This window comes from Oryctolagus cuniculus, chromosome 10 (assembly GCF_051225735.1).
Source record: "Oryctolagus cuniculus isolate XC-2025 breed Fujian yellow rabbit chromosome 10, ASM5122573v1, whole genome shotgun sequence".
In the NCBI taxonomy this organism is placed as follows: Eukaryota; Metazoa; Chordata; class Mammalia; order Lagomorpha; family Leporidae; genus Oryctolagus; species Oryctolagus cuniculus.
The window spans coordinates 59,843,338-59,861,063 of NC_142876.1; the positions used below are offsets into that span (position 1 = coordinate 59,843,338).

Below are 17,726 nucleotides of genomic sequence, written 5' to 3' on the forward strand. Positions count from 1 at the left end.
ATTACTAATGCCAAATCTGAAAGCCACAGATCCAGTTTTGTTTCCATTGAAGCATTCTAATATTTAACTTTTAGGAATTTGTGTTAGAAACCAGTAATGTCAAATGCTATTTTCATTTTTGTCAAATTACTAGTCATTTATTTATGATAATTAACTGGCTTTCAAAATATTATTTTCATTGATAAAAGTCATTTGTAGATAGAAATAAATGATCATTTTAAAGTCCTTATATTGTTTGTTTCATATGTGTTAGTGCTTCTTAAAATATTATTGTCCATTTCAGTCCATTCCAGTGATTAATGGAAGAGAATTACAGAACCCCCTTACTGTTCAACTTTGTGATCAGTGGGATAATCCAGCACCTGTACCACAGGTTAAAATAAGTCTCATAAAACCGAACAACTTAAAGGTAAGTTTTAACTTCCTTATGTAATTTTCACTTCCTTAAGATTCTGGATGTAAATCTCCTAATAATATCTTTAGGTGTCACATTTCCCTCTCTTTTTTAATACAGGCTTAAATAGCCTTCATTTCTGTCTAGTATGAATCAACCTAAATATTATTGTATTTACTTGTTGAAGTAAACATTATCTCTTACAGTGTAACAAAACGTCAACATTCTCCAGTTAAGCCTACTTAAGTGTTTATATAGTACTAGTAATACTTGCATTTTAGGTTAAGATTAATAGATAAAATTAAGAAAGTAAATGAAGACAGAAACCACATGACCTACATTGTTGGGTTAAGGAACAGATGTTAACAGAGAAACGTTTACACTGAGGCCAGGCAAAAAGGTATGCATGTACTCATCCTCAAACCTACCTTATGGATAGCTACAAGAGTCTGGGTGAGATTGCTGGGCCTGTATTGGGTTGTCTTCAAGAGTAAGGCAATGCCCGGCATCCCATATAGGCACCAGTTTGGTCCCAGCTGTTCTGCTTCTGATCTAGTTCCCTGCCAATGGCCTGGGAAAAGCAGTGGAAGATAGCCTGTGTTTTGTCCTCTGCCACCCACACAGGAGACCTGGAAGAAGTTCTCACCTTCTTGGCTTCAATGTGACCCAGCAGTGGCGATTGCAGCCCTCTGGGGAGTGAACCAGTGGGTGGAAGAAGTCTCTGTAACTCTAATTTTAAAATAAATTAATTAAAAAAATAGAAATAGAGGAAAATAATATTGTAGCTCAACAAAACTTGAATGCTTTCTAGTTTTTTTTTTATTAACCATTTTATTTTGTTTTGATTTTAGCTCATGCCTTCAAACCAACAGCATAAAACAGATGAGAAGGGCAGGGCTAATTTGGGAGTATTCACTGTTCTTGCTCCTCGGTAAGAATCAGTTTACTAGATATTGGTGGTATAGATTGATTTTTCTTATAACTTACTGAATTTGAGATTAATAACCATTCCTCTGTTTAATGTCAGGCAGGAGTTGCGAATGAGTGGGAGAAGAAAGATTTCCTAAATAGAGTTAAACTATGTATAATTTGAATCCTCCTTCCCCTGTGTTTTTATTTGTTTGTTTTTGTTTTTTTGGTTAGGGGAGAACATATTATGCAGATTAAAGCTGTCTATAACAAATGTACCATAGAAGGACCTACAATTAAGTTAATGATTCTTCCAGACCCTGAAAAACCAATTCGTCTCAATGTTAAATATGACAGAGATGCTTCCTTTTTAGCAGGGGGTGTTTTCACTGGTGAGTAATTCACAATATTTTAAAAATCTATAATGATACTTGCCTTTTATTAGTGGAATAAACTATGTATCCTAGGTGTGCAGCATAATGAAAATGCATGCATGTCACTTTCTTTTAAATAGCAAAGAAAATGCATTTGACTTAGTGATTGCTCTCCTCCTCAAGTCTTTTAGTCATTTAGTGTGAAGAACAAACTGCAAGTTCATATATAGACTGATAGGCTGAGGTACTGAGTTAGTTGGTGTTTTTACATTCATTTCATTGTGCAATTCAAAAAAAGGAATCTGAATGAGGTGAGATGCTATACTAAAGATATTTTGTTATTTTAACTCCTTCAGAACCAAGACTGCTTACCTTGATTTGGATAGAAATATACCACATAAGCATTTATGGTTAAAGATGTTTCAGTACAATAAACATTTACTGAATTCCAGGTTGTATGCTAGACTCCTAGTTACAATAATGAATATGACAGTTTTCAATGAATTCAGGTTAATATAGCAGGTAAGCAGTAAACAAATTTCAGTGCAGTATGACAGATACTAGTTCAATGGAAATTAATAATTGCTTTGCACAGGGAATTTTCTGGAAGACTTCTGTTTCCTTAAAGGGATAAATTCTTGTACATGGTTATAAGTTGTGAAAGAAGCACACGAAAAATTCTTGATTTGAAATTTTTAGTAATTAAGTTACATTTGTATACAAAAAAGAGCCTATGATTTTTGCTTACATGCATTGCCTTTTTTTTTTTTTAAGATTTATTTATTTATTTGAAAGTCAGAGTCACAGAGAGAAGGAGAGGCAGAAAGAGAGGTCTTCCATCCTCTGGTTCACTCCCAATTGGCTGCAACGGCCAGAGCTGCGCCAATCCAAAGTCAGGAGCCAGGAGCTTCTTCCCGGTCTCCCACGTGGGTGCTGGGGCAGAAGCACTTGGGCCATTTTCTACTGCTTTTCCAGGCCATAGCAGAGAGCTGGATCAGAAGTAGAGCAGCCAAGTCTCCAACTGGTGCCCATATGGAATGTCGGCACTGCGGGTGACAACTTCACCTGCTACGCCACAGTGCCAGTCCCCGTGCATTGCCTTATATACTTCATCAGACTGTATTCTTTGATTATGTTGTAAATCTGAGAGAGATAAGATCTATTTCCTATAATTAAAAACTATAACAGTTAAAAATGAATGTTACATGATGGTAAATATAGTGAGAATTTATATGCAATAATACTTCAGCTACTACATGCTATTGAAAATCATACAAGAAAGTAGGCATTCTTTTGTGGAATATATAAAGGAGATGGTGTTTTGGTGACTTGCCTTAATTCTAAATTGCTGGATACATACAGTTACCCTTTCTGGCCTTGCATGCTAGGATTTATAGCATGGCAGACAGAAAATAAGACATGAGGGTCCCAGTGCTGTGGCATAGAGCCATATGGGCACCAGTTTGATTCCCAACTGCTCTACTTCCAGTCCAGCTCCCTGCTAATGTGCCTAGGAAAGCAGTGAAATGAACCAAATGCTTTGGCCCCTGCATCCACATGGGAGACCTGGAAGAAGGTCCTGGTTGCTGGCTTCAGTGTTGCCCAGTTCTTGCTGTTGCAGTCATCTGGGGGATGAACCAGCAGATGGAAGATTCTCTCTCTCTCTCTCTCTCTCTCTTTCAACTAAAATAAATAAATCTTAAAACAGAAAAAAACATGAGGATGTTAGGATCAGTATGTATTTGTTCTGGGACTGAACTTTGATGTCCATATGTGGCATTAGAGACCCATCTGTCATGATTAGTTTTATAATTGGGGCATGTGGGTAGAGAATAGTTTTAATTTCTTGTTTAGAATTTTATTAACATTGGGATAAGTTATAGGTCTTAAGGCATATAACTATTTAACCACATGCATTAATTGAACTAGAAAGAAAATAATTTTTCTGTTTACTATGGCAGATTTTATGATTACTGTTATTTCTGAAGATGACAGTATTATTAAAAATATTAATCCAGCACGAATTTCCATGAAAATGTGGAAGTTATCAAACAGTGGCAACCGACCACCAGCAAATGTAAGTTAAAAATATCTCTCACATTTTGTGAAATTTAATGTTAAAATACACTATGTGCATGGTTGAGAAATGGAAATTAATCTATAACTTTCCTTAGAATTAAAATGAATATATTGATAAATGTTTTAAAATTAAGTGCTGTGCTGTTCAAAAAGAGCAGCCTACATTGTGATTTTTCTTAACATTTTGAGGTACCTTACACTTTAAAGTTGTGCCGTCTAAAGGACAGGTGCACAAAGCAGTAGCTGTTAAATATCATGAAGGGATACTTACACAAAATGAGATAGAGCAATCATGAAGGGATACTTATACAAAATGAGATAGAGCAATCATGAAGGGATACTTACACAAAATAAGATATCTTGACAGACTATAAAGCAGAGTTTGAGTTCACAACATTTTCCAAGAGAATGTCATACCATTTGTTTAAACTTTCTGGTGGTCATGTTGAGAAAGTAAAAATAAAAAATAAAGCTATTTAATCTTTTTAAGCTATTAATAGGTACCATTCTCACATGTTCCCTATACTTCCAAAATTATTCATGGGATTTTGTTTTTTACAGCATTACCTTCATTCAGACCAGCCACATTTCAAGTCATTAATAGCAATATATGCTACTGGTCACCATTCTGGAAAGCATAAATCCAAAATTGGAAACTAAATCTTAAAGTTTTTCAGAGCATTTTGATTCAGTAACCCACTTCAGCATTTATGGTTCATTTTAATCATCTAGCTTGCTTAATTTAGCAATAGCCTGAAAGTTTTCAGCTGAGCTCCCCTAATCTTGGCTCACTTGATTTTGATGAGCAATCCAGTCAAGCTGTTGTTACTTTAAAATAATACCACCATCCTAGAGATCTATTAGTTGCCATTTAAAAATGGGATATTTTTCTGCTGTGACTAATCTCACCACATATCTTAACATGTATTATTAAGATATATGTGTATATGTGTGTGTACTTATATATTAATAAATTCAAATGTGATCTGGATTCACATTCAATTCAGGTATGTACGTTTTCATCTTAAATATAGTATGTTAAAGATTGTCATTTCCCACTTATCTCCTTCTGTTTTTAGGCAGAAACATTTAGTTGTAATAAAATAAAAGATAATGACAAGGAAGAAGGCTGCTTCTATTTCAGGTATTATTCAAATTATTTAATGTTTTAATGCATATTTTGTTACAGTGTAATTCAGACTTGGAGATGCTTGCCTGCTTACCTAGGGAAAAGTATTTTGTGATCAAATAGAAAATGTTAATATCTCTAATTTTTTATTGTGATGTTGTTTGGGAAAGATGTGGGTTTGTTTTTAAACTTTATGAAATGGTTTAAGGGAAGGTTTTTTTGATGGATGTATTAGCTTAGAAGCCATCAAAGTCATCAGAAGAGTCCATTTATGGTCAGTTGGAGCTATTTGTAATTTTCAGTTATTATAAGACATTTCCTGAATTCTGAGATTATTGAATGAGCACTTGTTGAAGAAATGTCAAATTGCTGTAAAAGCTTCTGAGCACTCTGAATTTTATATTTTGTGTGTGTGTGTGATAGACCAGTAGCAAAATGTTCAGACCAGACTCTGTCCTTGGACTGCACTTTGAATAACATTACCTTTGGTCTCTTAGGTGCTCTCAAATTATTGCACAGAGCTGACTTAGACCTTTTAGATTTATTTCATTTATTTGAAAGGCAGAGTTGGAGAGAGAGAGAGACAGAGAAAGATCTTCTATCCATTGATTGACACAGGGCCACAGTAGCCAAGGCTGGTCAGATCAAAGCCAGGAGCCTGGATCTCCATATGGATCTCCCACATGGGTGGCAGGGGCCCAAGCAGTTTGGCCATCATCCTCTGCATTCCTATGCGTATTACAGGGAGCTAGATAGGAAATGAAGCAGTTGGAACTTGAACCTGCACCCATTTGGGATATTAGTGGTGCAAGCAGCTGGATAATCTGCTGTGCCTCAACCCTGCGTATATGGCTTTCTTTTCAGTCTGTTAAATTATCTTTCAGTGCTTGAAGTCTACCAATATGTTTGAGAATTAGACTCTTTAATTTTAGCATAAAATATTTATGTAGTGTGTTTCAGTTGAATTTTAGCATTAGTTTGAAGGATTTTTTTTTTTTTTTTTACAGAGTGGACAGTGAGAGAGAGAGAGACAGAGAGAAAGGTCTTCCTTTGCCGTTGGTTCACCCTCCAATGGCCGCCGCGGCCTGCGTGCTGTGGCCAGCGTACTGCGCTGATCCGATGGCAGGAGCCAGGTACTTATCCTGGTCTCCCATGGGGTGCAGGGCCCAAGGACTTGGGCCATCCTCCACTGCGCTCCCGGGCCACAGCAGAGAGCTGGCCTGGAAGAGGGGCAACCGGGACAGAATCCGGTGCCCCGACCGCGACTAGAACCCGGTGTGCCGGCGCCGCAAGGCGGAGGATTAGCCTGTTGAGCCGCGGTGCCGGCTTTGAAGGAATATTTTAATCTTTTGAAAAGAATCATGTTTTAGAACTAAAATAATCACATATGTTTTGGAATTAAGTAGAGTGGTAATTTCACAACAGTGTGAATGTAGTGAATACTGATGACTTGTACTTTAAAATGTACATGTCAAAAATAATCATACACTGTCAGTTTGGATAATACACTCAGTATTTTAACTTGTTTCAATATACGGTATTGAGTATGTTTGAATAAATGAAAGTAATATTTGCTTTTCTGGTATATAACAGTCACTAGTTTAGGGGTTCTACATCTAATCTCTTAATCTTTTTCAGCGAGTTACAAAACTTGTAAGATAGTGCACAAAACAACAAGATGTAGAACATTGTGATTTCCCCAAAGTGAATGTCTGTGCAGTCACTGTCAAAGTCCTTTACATCTGAAACCCTACCTTATGCCCCTCCCAATGGTTACCTCCTTCCTTCCTGTTGTGTATGCTTTGTGCACACACAAATAGACATGCACAAACCACAAACACAGTTCTGACTTGATTTGCTTTAGATTTTTGTTATCCAAGCACACATCTTAAAGTTTCTGAGTTAGCTGTGCTCATTTTTTAATTTAATACATACACTATGGTCTTTATGGCTTCTTTCACTCAGCGGTGTGAGATGAGTCTATTGTGTGGCATATAACTGGAAATGCATTCATTTTCATTGCTATTCATCCATCCATACAATTATCCAATCTACTATTAGTGACTATTTGCATTGTCTACAGCCTGGGGCTATTTCAAATAAACATTGGTACACATGTGAAGTGAAATTACTGGGTCAAATAATCAGTGAAACTAATATGGATGTGTATGTTTTTCAGTAACTGTTACCAAAGATTTTTCGAAGTATTTATACCAATTTCTCTTCCCCCCAGCAATGTATGGAGATCTTACTGTTCTGTATGTTTACTAACATTTTGCTTTGTCAGTTTTTAGACTTCTGGTGAATGTAGTGACATCAGATTCCCTTTTTTAAAGTTTGAGAGAATGAGCTTCTATCTGCTGTTTAACCCCTAAATGCCCACAATGGTAGGTCTGGACTGAGCCAGGCCAGGCCAGAAGCCAAGAACTGAGAATTCAGTCCAGGTCTCCTACCCTGATAGTGTGAACCTAATTACTTGAGCCATCACTGCTGCCTCCTAGGGTCTGGAGCTGGAGCCAGATATCAAACCTAGTTCCTAATGCAAGCATTTAACACAAAACATATTTTTTTTTATAAAAGATTTATTTATTTGAAAGAGTTACAGAGAGGGGTAGAGACAGAGAGAGGTCTAACATCCGCTGGTTCACTCCCCAGATGGCCACAACGGCCAGAGCTGCGCTGATCAGGAGCCAGGAGTCCCTTCCGGTCTCCCATGCCGGTGCAGGGGTCCAAGGACTTGGGCCATCTTCTAATGCTATCCCAAGCCATAGCAGAGAGTTAGATCGGAAGAGGAGCAGCCGGAACTAGAACCGGCACCCATGTGGGATGCCTATGCTTCAGGCCAGCGCTTTAACCCACTGTGCCACAGCACCAGCCCCAACACAAAACATATTAATACAAATGTTTCAGGAATTGTGTGCCACTTTTATCAGTTCAAGGTGGGAACCCTTCTGAAATTTAAGCTCACAGATGGCAGCCAAGGGCCTATCTGGCTAGCAAACTTTTTTAAAGATAGCACTCTGGGTCTTCTCAGTTAACTCTTTGTGTGAAGTTGATGGTCAAGTTTTGTTTTTTTTTTCTACACATATATGCTGTATTATTTATTGGAAGGAATTATGTACTCATACATATGTGGCATTATTTCTGGACTCTATTTGGTTTATTGGTCTGTTTGTCTATATTTTACTAATACTACTCTGTCTTGATAACTGTCCTGTGGGACAAGTCCTGTATACTTGTTCTTCATACACATCTTGGATCTTTGTTTTTCCATATAAATTTTAGAGTTGGTATATCTAGTTGAGATAACAAAAACACAATTTCAGTAATAACCTATTGGAAATTTGTTTGGGTAGAAATTTAAGGACATCTTAATCCATAAATAAGGTGTATCTTTCCATTTGAGTTTTTTTTTTTTTTGCATTCCTCTTAAAATACTTAGAGTTTTGTCAAAGTAATGTACATTTTTCTTAGATATATTCCTAGATAGTTGATTTTTATGATATTTTTGTAAATTGTATCTTTTAAAACATTTTTGTTTGTGGCATGTAACTGACATGTAGAAATATATAGAAACATTTTTGTTTGTGGCATATATAGAAATCCAGTTGATTTGTGTATATCGATCTTGTAGCAAATGTCTTTGTTAACCTCCTTTATTTCTAATTTTATTTGTAAGTCCTTTGGGATTAAAAAATGTTAGTTCCAATAGATTTGTTTACTTTCTAAACCTTGTGAATTTCCTTTCTTTGCCTTGCATTACTGCTTTGGTGTGGAGAATGTTACATGGATATGATAAGAGTGATCTTCCTATTTTCATTCCCAATCTCAAAGGGAACCTTTCAACATTTCACCCCTGGTTACTGTGTTTATTTAGGGTTTTTCTTTGCTTAGCCCTTATCAGACTGTTTTTTTCTGATTCTCTTTTTTAAAATATTTATTTATTTATTTGAAAGTCAGAGTTACACAGAGAGCAGAGACAGAGAGAGAGAGAGGTCTTCATCCACTGGTTCACTCCCTGATTGGCTGCAATAGCCAGAGCTGCACAGATTCAAAGCCAGGAGCTTCTTCCGGGTCTTCCACGCGGGTGCAAGGGCACAAGGACTTGGGCCATCTTCTGCTGCTTTCCCAGGCCATAACAGAGAGTTGGATGGGAAGCGGAGCAGCCAGGACTTGAACCGGCTCCCATATGGGATGCCGGTGCTTCAGGCCAGGGCTGGCCCCTTTTCTGATTCTGAGAAGAGTTCTTATTGTGAACTGACATTAGAGTTTATCATCCATTAAGTCAATATATGATATTTTGCCAGTTTTTTATTATGAATTATAGTATATTAATTTTCTGAATGTTCTGCCAACCTTGGAATTACTGGAACAAATCTACTTTTATCATTTTTCTATATTAATGGATTTTTTAAAAAGATTTATTTATTTATTTGAAAAAGTTAGAGATCTTCCATCTGTTGGTTCACTCCCCAGATGCCCACAACAGCCAGGGCTGGGCTAGGACAGAAACTGAGCCAGCAACTCAATGCAGGTCTCCATATGAGTAGCAGAAATTCAGCCATCATTGCTGTCTCCAAGGATCCTGCACTAATAGGAAGCTAGAATCAGATATTAGAACTGCAAACCAAATCTAGGCATTCTGATATAAGATGCAGATGTCCTATCCATTGGCTTTACCACTGGGCCAATGATCACTCCTCAAGAAGTTTTTGTTCTTTGCTTTTAAAACTTTGAGAGACCCCTCCTATCAGCTGGCCCCACCCCAAAGGCCCAAATGGGCAGAGGCAGGGCTGAAGCCAGGAGGCAGGAGGGAAATGTTTGATCCCAGGTGGGTGGCATAGGGAGGGTGTGGGGCAGGTAGGCCGCAGTAGCACAAGGCTGGAACCTAGAAGTAACAACTAACTTACACAAGCCACTCAAGAAGTTCCACCTTCAGCTTGTAGTTCTGTGTGGATCAACTCATTCCATTGAGAGACTACTGCCAAGGAGTGACTGGGTTCGATTCCCACCTCTTTCCAACTACCCATAGTAGGACCCAAGCTTTCGGATTCTAAACGGAAACACCTGTGTGGGGCTTGGGATTAGGACTGCTGAGTCCACCCTCCCAGGACCCAGGAAAACATCTACCAGGTTACGATGGCCCCTACAGCACAGCAGGGCCCCCTGCCCAACCTAACCCAGACGTTGGCATTACTCGGTAAGCTCTACGAGGCGCCCTCCCGGCAAAGACAGGGCCAGGGAGCTGCCGCCCCGTCAGTACACTCCACTCAGCGGAGCAGCCGGCGAGGCAATGGGACATCCCGACAAGGCTTCCTCGGCAGTGAAGAAGTTTTTAAAAATAACAAATCATGGGCACCGGTTCTAGTCCTGGCTGCTCCTCTTGTGATCCAGCTCTCTGCTATGGCCTGGGAAAGCAGAAGATGCCCCAAGTCCTCGGACCCTTGCACCCATGTAGGAGACCCTGGAAGAAGATCCTGGCTCCTGACTTCAGAACCACCAGATGGAAAACCTCTCTCTCTGTCTCTACCTCTCTCTGTAACCCTGTCTTTCAAATAAATAAATCTTCAAAATAACAAATCAAAACCAAAGGAAGTAAATGAAATTTAACAGTAAAATAAATATAGAGTACCCTTGAACTTAAGTTTAAATTTTTTTTTAAAAGGATCAGTTCTATGTTGGAATTTTTAATCCTGTCTTTTTCATCATGAGTGATTAAAGTATTTAGAATTCCTCTAGGTCTGGTTTAATTGTCTCTTGTTGCTGTTTTCATTCAGGTTTTCTTTGACTCTTCATGCAACTACATATCTTGTTATTTTATTTATGGAAATAATTAGATGTCTAAGTAGTATCTTTCCCCATTGAGTATTCCCTTTTATCCGTTTTTGAGGCTATTACCAGATTTAGTCCAGTTTTAGAGACTGAAATGATTCAAAATTGAATTGTACTTTCTTTGGGAACGTGTCTACTTTAGGTCTACCTGTTGTCGTGAATGTGCTACCAGAAATAAATAACTAACTTGTTTCCTGGCACCCTCCATCCTGTCCTGCTGAATTACTTTATTTTAGCTTATTAGTTCTTGAACATTTTTAAGCAATTTTTTTTTCACATGGCTGTTTTAATCAGTAAGAGTTGGTCTGCCATTTAGAAGAAGGTGATTTGGGTCGGTGCCATGGCTCACTTGGCTAATCCTCTACCTATAGTGCCGGCACCCCAGGTTCTAGTCCCGTTGCTCCTCTTCCAGTCCAGCTCTCTGCTGTGGCCCGGGAGGGCAGTGGAGGATGGCCCAAGTGCTTGGGTCCCTGCACCCGCATGGGAGACCAGGAGGAAACACCTGGCTCCTTGCTTTGAATCAGCACAGCGCTGGCCATAGCAGCCATTAGGGGAGTGGACCAAAGGAAGGAAGGCCTTTCTCTCTGTCTCTCTCTCTCACTGTCTAACTCTGCCTGTCAAAAAAATTTTCAAAAGTTAAAAAAAAAAAAAAAAGAAGAAGCAGATGATTTGTTTAATTCTTACTGCAACTCCTGGAGTTATTTCTTAGGGAAAACATGGGTTCAGTTCAGATATGTATTTAAACCCCATGTGCTTTTTAGTGCTACGTTATGCCAGTACTTCATTAATATGAGTGACATGTAAAACCTACCTTAGGGATCATGGAGCACATTGTGTCAGACAAAATATATTATTGAATGTCATTCATCTTTTCATTGTGGGTAAAATATGACCAAAGAAAGTTAGTAAGCGTACCACTTAATAGGTGCTTTTTCTTATTTATAATTAGATCACAATGAATACCTTGTGATTATGGAGTAAAAAAATAAAGGAATGTAGATCAGCAGATTGTCTATAAGATTGAAATATAGAACTGTCAGACATTCATGATAATAGAAATAAAGCAAAATTCATTTGACACATAATTTATCAGTTTTTGTCTGATCACTGCTTTCTCAACGTTACATTCATATTTCATTTTATCATACCCAGAGCCTTTGTTCTCAATATGTTGTAAAAGAAATGTACAGGTAAGAGAGACCTGATTAACCTTAATAGTCAAAAAGTATTTGTTGAGTGAATGAAAATGAATGTAAAATTTCTGTTTAATTTAGGGATAAAGCAATTCCTAACAAAGTGGGGACATACTGTATCCAGTTTGGTTTTATGATGGATAAAGCAAATACTCTCAACAGTGAACAGGTTTGCATACCTTCGTTGTATACCATGGTTACCTTTACATTTTCTTGTAGTCTAGGAAGGAAATATCTTGTTTAAAACTGAATTAATTTCTGGATGCAAATATAGAGGCAGTAGACCTCCAGTTGTCTATGGGGGTGAGCACATTCCAAGAAACCCAGTGGATGCCTGAAAGTACAAATGTGACCATAGCATAATCTGTTTTCCCTGCATGTACATGTCTGAGATAAATTTTAATGTGCAAGTTAGGCACAGTAAGAGATTAATACAATAATAACTAATAAAAATGGAACAATTAAGATAGTATACTGGAACAAAAATAATTTAAATGTATGAACTGTTTATTTCTATGATTTTTCCATAAATTTTTGGAACGTAGCTGATCATAGTAACTGCATCCATGGACAAGTAGGGACTATTATAATGAGATTTTTCCAGAAAATAGAATATACTTAAATTATGTTCAGCAATTTGATCTGGTACAGAAGGCACCTTTCACTTCCTCTTTATAGTAAAGACTCATTTAGTAAGAATTTCAGTGTATATCATGTTAGAGTTGTTTATAACTGTACAAGAAAAAATATCAATAATGCTTCAATTATTAGAATTCTCTGTAATAAAGCTTAAGGTAATTTTATGTTTATTTACTATTGTCAGTATTTAAAAGTTAATCTGATTTGCCTTTTATCTTGAATTTTAAATGTCAATTGATTTCTTTCAAGAGATTAATGAAAATAAATTTTAGAAGGTAGTGTTTTATTTCATTTACTGTATGCCATCCTTATATCTTCTCCCTCATAAATACTAAAGCTTCAATATGTTTTTAATCGGAATGCTTTTGTTTTGTTAGGTTATTATTGAGGTTCTACCTAATCAACCTGTGAAGTTAGTTCCCGAAAATCAACCAGCTACACCAGCTGTTTCTAATGTTCGCTCAGTTCTCAGTAGGACCTTGGTCAGAGATTTATGTCTCAATGTCACGGTAATGTTTATTTCCTTCCAAAGCTACAGAGGGTAATAAGAAAAATTGTTTTTGATATTAGAGTACAAAATGTTACTACAGAGTCCAGGTTGATCATTCCATTTAATGTTATTGGGAAAGCTCATGCTAGTGAATTAAATTTTTGGGTATGAATAGAGACTTTATAACATAATACATAAAATAAGTATAGATACACTAAAACCTGGCTTAAAATGCAAAAGTCTGCCTGCCTTTCCTAATACTTTTATTCTCCTATTTCATGTTTGCATTGTGAATGTAAGTTGTATTTCAGTTAACTGAAGGGACAGAGGAGATGGGTAAGTATTTTTAAGAGATTTGCTCTAATGACTGAACATGGTTAAGGAAGAAGGCTCCTCAAGAATATTGGCAAATAAGCAGCAAACAAAGCTGCCAAAAAAATATTAACAGAAACAGATATAATAAAGTAGTGGGAGTTAAACTTTATGGAAAATTTGACTGGTGAGATGCTTGACTCTTTTTTTAAACTTTTACTTTCCTATTTTAGACAGTGAATGGTTTTTTTAATTTTTAGATTAATAGTAATTGTACATATTCACAGGCTACAGTGTGATATTTCAGTACATGTATACAATGCATACTGATCAAAACAGGATAATCAACATTTCCCCTTCTTTGCCATTATTTTTGATTGGAGGTTACAATGTATACTGGGTTCATGTGAACTGTAGTCTCTCCATTATGCTGCATAACACTAAGCACTTACTCCTCAATCTAGTTCTGATTTGGTAATTGTTATTCAGACTAACTGCTCTGTCCTCCCCGCCACTCCCAGTCTCTAGTAATTTTGTGTTTGGATTTAGTTTTCTTAGCTGTCACATATGAGGAAGAACTTTTACTTGTCTTTCTGAATTTCACTTATGTCACTAATATTGTATCTTCCAGTTTCAAGCATTTTGCTACAGATGACAGGATTTCATTTTTTTTTTATGACTGGATAGTGTTCCATTGTGTTCCCCTTCAGTCCCCCCAAACCTTGAATCCATCATCTCATTCTCTTCTGGCCTATAGGGCTTCTGCTAAGAAGTCTGTTGTTAGTCCAATGGGTTTTTCCTTTGTGTATAATTTGACATCTGTTTTAGGATTCTCTCATTGTCCTTAAGTTTTGACAGTTTGACTGTAACATGCCTTGCAGAAGGTCTTTTTTGTTTGAGTCTGGTTGTGGTCCTTTAAGATTCCTGTATGTAAATGTATATTTTTCTTATAAGACTTGGATAGCTTTCAACTATTATTTCATTCAATAGGTTCTCAATATTTTTCCTTCTCTTCTCCTTCAAATATCCCTATAATATGACTATTTGCTTAAAGGCATCCCCTATATCTAATGGGCTTTCTTCATTCTTTTTTAATGTTTCCTCTTAATTTTTATGACTGAGTTATTTCAGAAGTCTTGTCCTGAGGATCAGAAATTCCTTTTTTCTCCTTGGTCTAATTTGTTGAAACTTTTCAATTGTATTTTTTATGTCATTGATTAAAGTCTTATGTTTTCTGTCTCTGTTGAATTTCTCATTCATATGCATTGTTTTTCTCATTTCTTTGAGTTACTTATCTGCAACCTCTTGAATGTCATTGATTTTTTTAAGGTGATTTACAATTACTTATTCTTTAGGCATTTCATGGATTTCCTTTAAATCAGGATCTCTTTCTCGACGACTTTTTTTTTTTTTTAAGTTTCATGTTTCCTGTGTCCTTTAGTTGATTTCTGTGCATCTAGTATAATAACAGTTCTTTCTTCTTTATGGATTAACTCTCATTGGAAAAGACTTTCTTGTTTAGGTAGAATGTTGTATGCAAAGTTTGGCTTTGATTCTAGGTAGCCCAGAAGTATAATCTCAGAGATTTCTTTAGCTGTAATCAGTGTCGGCAGTGTCTGTGAGTGCCACAGTTGTCTGGTCTGCAGTAGTTCATGGAAGTAACATGACTTTGAAGTGAACATGGACTTAAAAAGGTGTGTGTCTTTAGGCTCCAGAGAATTGGGTATCAATCACAATAGGATGTGTGATGGCAGTAGCCACTTTCTTGGTGCTGTGGGATACAGGATCCCATCCCCTTGTTCTACCAGGCAAGCCCGCGTGCCGCATCTTTGGCACCAATGGCAGTGGTGCAGGAACTGTGTAATGGGGATTGAACCTTCCCCAGGTCCTGTGGGTGGGAATAGGTGATATTGGAGCTTATAGCACCAAAGCTCTACTCCCAGCACTAGAGGATGTGAAGGGGACCTTGCCCTTCTCCCATGGGTTGAGTGCAGACCATACTGGGGATTGAGCACTGGCGGGTATGGACCTGGAGCAGTGGTATGTGGGTAGGATCTATTTTAGGTCCCATAGGATGGGTTCTGGTGACATTAAAGAATGAAGTACTGATAGCATCCTGGAGCTTCTGTGTGGGAAGGGTACCTTGTCCAGGTCCCACGGGAAAAGAGCCAGCATCAACAGTTAAAATCCTAGAGCTGTAAAACTCGCAGGTATCTTGCCCACAGTTTGATCACAGGTTATGCTGGGGATTGTGCACTACTTAGTGTAAACCTGGATCATGGAATGCAGATATGACCTTTCCCAGGTTTAATGGACAAGCTCAGATAACTGGGATTTATAGAATAAACAGTCATGGATGCAGAGCTGCAGAATGTCCTTACCCTGTGCCTTGATGTGAACTCTGGTGACTGTGGAAATAACTCCAACAGTCACAGTCCCAGAACTACAGGACTTGGAAGGCAGCTTACTCCGGTCCCATTTGGTGATCACATGTTGTACTGGGGATATGCACTAGCAAGTACAGACCAGGAGCGGAGGAATGCAGATAGGGCTATCCCCAGGTTCCATAGGAGAGTGCAGGTGTCCCTGAAACTTAGAAAACCAGCAGTCCCAGAGCTGCAGGATGTAGCAGTGCATTATACAGGTCTCACAGGTTGGGTGCTAGTTATAATGAAGATCGTGGACTGACAGGCACCAGTCTGAAGACAAAGTCCCAAGAAGCAGAGGGGAGCTTCCCTAGATTGTACAGAGCAAGCAGGTAAACGTGGCTCTGGGGCTTTTGCCAAGCAGTGCTGCAGCTGCTGGATGCAGAGATGCCTGATCTCTGCCCAGTGAAGCAGTCTGGTTTGGGCCAATAGTGCTTCTGGTGGTGACAGGGCCGCCTGTTGTTTTCTAATACAGAATGGAATTTAGCAATGGCTGATTTTCATTTAGTTTTTTCAGATTTATTTATTTATTTGAAAGGCAGCATGACAGAGAGAGAATGAGAGGGGGAGAGATTTTTCCATCTGTTGTTTCATTCCCCAAAAGGCTGCAATGGGATGAGCTGGGCCAGGCTGAAGCCAGGAGCCAGGAGCTTCTTCTGGGTCTCCCACATGGGTGTAGGGGCCCAACTACTTGGGCCATCTTCCACTGCTTTTCCCAAGCCATTAACAGAGAACTGGATTGGAAGTGAAGCAGCCAGGACTTGAACTGGTGTCCATATGGGATGCTGCCACTGCAGATGGAGGCTTAACTGTCTATACTACCCTGCTGGCCCCAGTAATGGCTGTTAAGCAGCTTGGATCTGGGGCTTTAGGCACAGAGAGAGGTAATGTTGTTTTCTTTTTGGGAACAATGCAGTCGTTTGGACCTCAGTTTTCTAGACTGGATTTAAAGCCAATGAAGACTGTGGGATTTTCCTGCGGTTAAGGCTGTTGGACTATGGTGATAGCTGGGGGTTGCAGACATGTGCAATCAGTACCTTTTCCGTGGAAGACAGAGTCTCCCTGGCCCAGTCACCTGGTTATGAGCTGTGATATGCTTTGTTCTTTCTGCTAGCTTTCCAAATTTCAGTGCAGTTTAAATTTGCTGGTACTTCTTTACTGATGTTTTCCTTCAGTCAGTCTCTTGGAAACATGTCCTCACATTATTCTGATTCTTTGTGGTGGAGGTTAGGTGCAGAGTCTCTTTACTTGCCCTGAGATTTAGGACAGTTAAATAAAGAGACTTCTCTTTGCCAGACATCATATTGGAAATTACTACAAGGGTCTTGGAGTCCTTGTAAGCATCAAATATTGTCTGAAGAGTGTAGAATATTTCATACATACAGGTCTGTTGCTTTTCAAATGTATACAAATGTTGTTAAAATTAGTAAAATAATTAAAAAGCATAAGTTCAGAACATGTTTTTGTTAAGCATTTTTTTTACATGAATGGGTGCTTAAAGTACATAAAAAGATGAAATTTAAAAATGGGAAATCCCTATGTGGTTTACAAAGTTAGGAGCCATTGAATTAAATGGAAGTCTGATTCTCCTGTGATTTTTGGAACTGGTTTCTGCCTGTGTGAGACACATAAATTTAAAACTGAATGCAGTGTTTGGATCGAGAAGGATCAGAATAATGATTGGGAATCTATAAATATATTTCTTATGTCTCATTTGTATGTGCCCTTTTTGGGTTTTAATTTTCTACACAGTTCTTCTAATTATTTATTTCCCATTTTTTATTTTTAAGGATGAGTATAGCAACCATACTGGACTTGATTTGGTTGGTACTGTAATAGCTACCATTAAAGGTTCTAATGAAGAAGATAATGATACCCCACTCTTTATTGGAAAAGTTAGAACACTTGAATTTCCTTTTGTGAATGGTTCAGCTGAAATCACAGTAAGT

The 17,726-nt window shown here is 38.0% G+C and overlaps 1 protein-coding gene across 7 annotated transcripts in view; it reads left to right on the forward strand.

Annotated features, from left to right (window-relative positions):
- SMCHD1 (structural maintenance of chromosomes flexible hinge domain containing 1) overlaps window positions 1-17,726 on the forward strand; it is a 165,415-nt gene that overhangs the window by 102,469 nt on the left and 45,220 nt on the right. For all 7 annotated transcript variants that reach the window (XM_051851359.3, XM_051851361.3, XM_008261120.5 and 4 more), the window contains exons 30-37: window positions 284-409; window positions 1,246-1,325; window positions 1,538-1,695; window positions 3,639-3,754; window positions 4,836-4,900; window positions 11,992-12,079; window positions 12,927-13,058; window positions 17,568-17,720. In XM_051851359.3, the coding sequence (XP_051707319.3) occupies window positions 284-409; window positions 1,246-1,325; window positions 1,538-1,695; window positions 3,639-3,754; window positions 4,836-4,900; window positions 11,992-12,079; window positions 12,927-13,058; window positions 17,568-17,720 (918 nt within the window). The remainder of the gene's footprint in view (window positions 1-283; window positions 410-1,245; window positions 1,326-1,537; window positions 1,696-3,638; window positions 3,755-4,835; window positions 4,901-11,991; window positions 12,080-12,926; window positions 13,059-17,567; window positions 17,721-17,726) is intronic.